This window comes from Mesitornis unicolor, unplaced genomic scaffold (genome assembly GCF_000695765.1).
Source record: "Mesitornis unicolor isolate BGI_N332 unplaced genomic scaffold, ASM69576v1 scaffold45437, whole genome shotgun sequence".
NCBI classification, from domain to species: domain Eukaryota; kingdom Metazoa; phylum Chordata; class Aves; order Mesitornithiformes; family Mesitornithidae; genus Mesitornis; species Mesitornis unicolor.
Genome location: NW_010196776.1, coordinates 3,162 through 8,056, shown reverse-complemented (window position 1 = coordinate 8,056; position 4,895 = coordinate 3,162). Strand labels below are relative to the sequence as shown.

At 57.5% G+C, this 4,895-nt stretch overlaps 1 protein-coding gene across 1 annotated transcript in view; it reads right to left on the bottom strand.

Moving 5' to 3' along the window:
- LOC104543873 (cysteine and histidine-rich domain-containing protein 1-like) overlaps nucleotides 1-4,278 on the bottom strand; it is a 7,370-nt gene extending 3,092 nt beyond the window's left edge. The window contains exons 1-8 of the mRNA XM_010188583.1: nucleotides 4,118-4,278; nucleotides 3,856-3,905; nucleotides 3,701-3,757; nucleotides 2,950-3,098; nucleotides 2,692-2,804; nucleotides 2,497-2,555; nucleotides 965-1,035; nucleotides 502-604 (exon numbers count right to left, since the gene is read on the bottom strand). Coding sequence (XP_010186885.1) covers nucleotides 502-604; nucleotides 965-1,035; nucleotides 2,497-2,555; nucleotides 2,692-2,804; nucleotides 2,950-3,098; nucleotides 3,701-3,757; nucleotides 3,856-3,905; nucleotides 4,118-4,181 — 666 coding nt within the window. The 5' untranslated portion in view covers nucleotides 4,182-4,278. The remainder of the gene's footprint in view (nucleotides 1-501; nucleotides 605-964; nucleotides 1,036-2,496; nucleotides 2,556-2,691; nucleotides 2,805-2,949; nucleotides 3,099-3,700; nucleotides 3,758-3,855; nucleotides 3,906-4,117) is intronic.
- Nucleotides 4,279-4,895: the final 617 nt, after the last annotated feature.

The window sequence follows — 4,895 nt, the reverse complement described above, 5'->3', positions numbered from 1 at the left end:
CTGTTTCCAGCCAAGTGCATTCCTGAGGAAACTCATACACACACTTGACATTGGGGATTGGGATCTTCGCCCCATGTTGCTATGTAGATGAGGTCCCTCCCAGGACACAGTTGCAGAGGGAAAGGTTAATTAAAACAAAATTCAGTCATCTACACTCAGCTGTCAAAACTTTCTGGGTTTTTATGCAGGGCTTTTCCTGTGCTCATCGCGGTGTGCCAGCCTGTAGCACTGGCTGCACTGTGCTCGGAGCCAGCTCCTGCCTCTTTCCGTTTCCTAATGCACATCTGCCTGTTTGGTGTAACACCTGAGGCATTTTGGGAACACAGGAGCAGCATTTTAAACAGCAGAAGGGTGAAGGTTAGGCACTCAACCCAGTGCAGTCATGTGCGGGCAATTATGAAAATTAAGATTATTAAATGCAGAGCAAGGGAAGGAGCACTCCGTGGGTGCCAGTAACGGTGCTCTGCTCACACCAGTCTCTCCCTCTGGGAGCCCCCTTACCCCCTTCCCTGTCCAGCAGTGCCGCCCACTGCTGCAGCCCGGCTGCTCCAGGAAGGCGCTGAAGTCCGTGGTTCTGACTCCGCAGCAGCTCCAGTACTTCATCCTGGGGAGAGTGGGGTGGCCTGAGCAGGGAGCGCCCAAGGGACCAGCAAAGGGCATCTCAGCAGGCTTTGGGGTGGGGGGACAGAGGGGCACAGAACCAGCAGCTCCCCCAGCCCAGCTGTCCCCCCAGGGGTGTCACCCGTGGCTGCACTGGCCATGCTGCTGAAGCCACGAAAGCCCTCTTAAGATCATCAAGTCCAACCATCCCCCCAACACCACTGTGTCCACTAAACCATGTCCCCAAGTGCCACAGCTACACATTTTTTGAACACCCCCAGGGATGGTGACTCCGCTGCTTCCCTGGGCAGCCTCCATCCGTCAGACAGGTCAGTTTGCTCCCCAGCAAAGGGTTGTTTCTTACCCCTCGTGGAAGACTGGAATGCCAGGATGGAAAGTACAAAGCTCTGTGTCGCTCTCCGGGCCCTGGTAGATCTGTGGAGCAATACGCAGAGGAAAGTTTCAGCTGGCACAGCCCGGTGTCCACCCATCAGTGCCTATCTCTGCGCAGGGCACAGCACGATGCCCACCAGCCTTTCGCTGGGCCCGGCATCTGTGAGGGCTGGCTCTGGGATGAAGCCCGGCTGGCAGCACAGCACTGGTCCCTGCTCCCTGCCAGCGGGGCACCCAGCACAGCCTCACCAGGAGCCCAGTGTCACCTCTGCAGCCCTGGCGGTGGCCCTTCCATATGCCCTCTTCCAAGAGGTCCCAGCCCAGGGCTGGGCAGCACCAGGACAGTGGGCAAGCAGTCTTGATGATCTTAAAGGTCTTTTCCAACCATAACAATTCTGCTATTCTAAGTTTGGACATCGCAGGAACTCGCTCCGAGGTGACAGGGGCTGTTCATCCATCCTGTCCCTTCTCCTCCTTCCCAGAGTGTGTCAGCCTCATGTCATCATCCACCTCCCATGTTTTGCTTCCCGTTCACTCCCCTCTCTGCTGCCTTCCAAGCACATCAGCCCTCCCACAGCTCGGTCCCTCTGGTACAGACCTCGGGGCAGGCAGACAGCCCTATACAAGGTGGCCTGGGGGCAAGACACAAAGTGGACTGTGCTGCACGAATTAAATGCAGGTGGGAATTATTCCACACACATTTACCTATATGCCCATATCCTGACTATGTACCATATTTCATTGCAAGCATCTGGAATATTGCGTCCAGTTCTGGGCCCGTCAGTTCAAGAAGGACAGGAACTGCTGGAGAGAGTCCAGCGTAGGGCTACAAAGATGATGGAGGGAGTGGAGCATCTCCCTTATGAGGAGCGGCTGAGGGAGCTGGGTCTCTTTAGTTTGCAGAAGAGGAGACTGAGGGGAGACCTCATTCATGGTTATAAATATTTAAAGGGTGAGTGTCACGAGGATGGAGCCAGGCTCTTCTCGGTGACAAACAATGATAGGACAAGGGGTAACGGACACAAGCTGGAACACAGGAGGTTCCACTTCAATTGGAGAAGAAACTTCTTCTCAGTGAGGGTGACAGAGCCCTGGCCCAGGCTGCCCAGAGAGGTTGTGGAGTCTCCTTCTCTGCAGACATTCAAAACCCGCCTGGACGCCTTCCTGTGTAACCTCATCTGGGTGTTCCTGCTCCGGCAGAGGGATTGGACTGGATGAGCTTTGGAGGTCCCTTCCAATCCCTGACGTTCTGTGATTCTGTGATTCTGTGAAACACAAATGTTCCACCAAGACAGGAATCTGGAGGCCTCATGCAGGAACATGGCTGGGAGACAAGAGAGGCAGCCGCTCTGGGGACAGATAATCAGGAGCACGTGGAGCTGATGGGCACCGCCACCTCCCACCCACCCAGCACCCTGCCCCACAAGCCCCCACACCAGCCCTGCGATGCTCCCAGCCATGTGGCATAGACCAGGCAAAGATGGGACCCCACTGGTTACTCACTGCCTTGCAGGTTGCATTCTTGCAGGTGGTGCCAGCTCTCACCTGGGCAGCTGCCTCCCCTGCAAGAGCAACACCGCTTCGTGCCAGGGCCAGCGCCACCCGTGCCCGCCTGCAGCCCCCAGCGCCTCTGAGACACAGCTCTGCAGGCCTGCAGCACTAAATCTGCCGTGCAAAACCCCGTCAGGTTGTCACTACCTGCGCAACTGCCCTCGGGCACCTCGTCCTTGGAGGACAGGTTCAGCTTCTCCAGTGCCTGCTCCAGAGACCTGGATACTTTAATTGGCAGCAGTCGTCTTGGCTCATCGGAGCTGAGAAGCAGCAGCGACAAAGGCCAAGTGGGTTGGGTTTTTTTTGCAATGTAAGTGTCGTTGCCTCTCCTGAGGAAGCGGCAGGCAGGACACATGCAGAAGAAGTGTCATGGCAGGGTGACACTGTTAGCCAAGCCCATCTCACCTTGGTCTTTCCCGCCGCATCTTCTCAGCTGATTTTGGTCCTTGGATGATGAGCTCCTCCACTGGTTTGTTCTTTGGCTTATGTGAGGTCTCCTCTTGGCTGGAAGGCTCAAGGGGCTTCTCCTTGCTGTGAAACCCCTTTGTGCAGCCCTGAGCAGCAAGGCAAGCCTGACACTCGCTTTGCCCTCCCTATCCAGGCAGCTGCTCCCAGAGCCTGTGAGTTTCCGTGCTCTGGTGGCTGTGTCCTGCGGGGATGGGCTCTGACCCTGTATCAGGGCAGGGGCTGCATCCACAGGTATTCCCAGGGACAAGACAGTGTGGCAGCCTCACCGGGGCCGTGGCAGGCAAATCTCAGATCTGCTGCACCCCAGCCCGGCAGCTGAAGGGCAGCAAGAGCCTCCCCCACATCCCCAGGGCCTCCACTGCCTCCTTCTCCCCCTAGGACCGCTCAGGCATTCACAGCTGTGCTGGCACTCGGGGTGTTCACATTCATCCCACAAGATCCTGGTGAGGGATCCCAGCCCCTTCCAGCACCCTGCTCCGGGAATGCCTGCCCCACACTTTGGGAGCAGCACCCTTGCTTGCAGGCTCCTTGGAAGCAGGTGGGAAATCCTGAAAGGCTTGGAAGCCTGCTGGCCAGGAAGGCAAAGGGGGCAGCCATGGCACAGGGTGAGGATGGGACAGGACAGGACAGGGGCAAGGGGGAGAGGGCAGAGGAGCAGCGGGTGTGTTTGGGCTGGAGGGTTGCTCACCTTTATGGAGAGGAACTCGGAGAAGTCTGTTGTTCGTTTCTTGCAACAAGACCAGCCCTGGGCAGCAGGAGATGACAAACTGCTCAGGGCTGGGCAATCCCGCCGGGCACAAGTTCCCTCCCTGCAGCTGCAGCCCCGGCTCCTGCCCCACTCACCTTCAGGGCATCGTGGAAGATGGGGACGCCCGGGTGATACAGGCAGGAATCTGAAAAGGGAAGATGAGGCAGAACCTTTCAGGAGAAGCAATCCTGCCCACAAGCCACCCGCCATGCCCAGCAGCTCCCGAGCCATGTGGGCTGCCTGCTCTGGGCTCAGCTCAGCCCTGTTTGGCCCCGCAGCGCAGCAGCCAAGGCCACAGACCAGGAAAGCAGCACACGCTGCTGCTCGCTCCAGCGCAAGGCAGGCAAGCCCGCTTACCCTCGGCATTGTGCTCAGGATCAAACCTCTGCCCGCAGCCCTTGTTGTAGCACAGCGACGCCATAGCTCAGGCGTACTTGTGGTGTCCTTCACTCCTTCCGCAAAAATCCCATCAATCTCATCCCTGCCTGCGATCCCCCCTCTGCCTCCCCACAGCCTCCAGCCCAGGCACTGGGCTGTCTACGTTTGGGGGCAGCTGGAGGAGGTGGCTGGTAACTGGAGAACAGGCTAAAAATGGACGTAGCAGCTCGGCAGCTGATGCGACCTGGCGCCCACGTTATCTCAAGAGGCATTTCTGTCCTGCCCCTGCACCCGGCAGGGACCTCTCAGTGTCCGGGACGAAGGCACCAGCACCACCCTGGTGCTCACGGTCGGCTTGCAGCAACCTGCGACTTCTCGTGACCGACTGCTCTCAGTTTGTTTAGCACCTATAGAAGCAGCTGAAAGTTTTCTGCAAAAGAAGGGAAGAGACTCCCCAGAGACCCAGGACAAAACCTGGGCTGATCTCCCCTCACCCCAAAAGGCACAACCATCTGCTAGACAGAGGCACCGCTGGACCAAAGCAGTGCACGTGGCCAAGACATCCTTTGATGCAGCCTTGTGCAAAGCAGGGATGAAACCTGTCCCCTGGAAGATCATTGTCATCGCAGAAGAGGAGCACAAAACGTTACTTGGCTCCCTCCTGCTTGGGAGGGGTTTGCTCGGACTCCCTGCTCCCGTTCTAGAACGCAAGGGTTTTCCTGTACAAACAGGAAACCCTCTTGAGATCAAAGGTTTT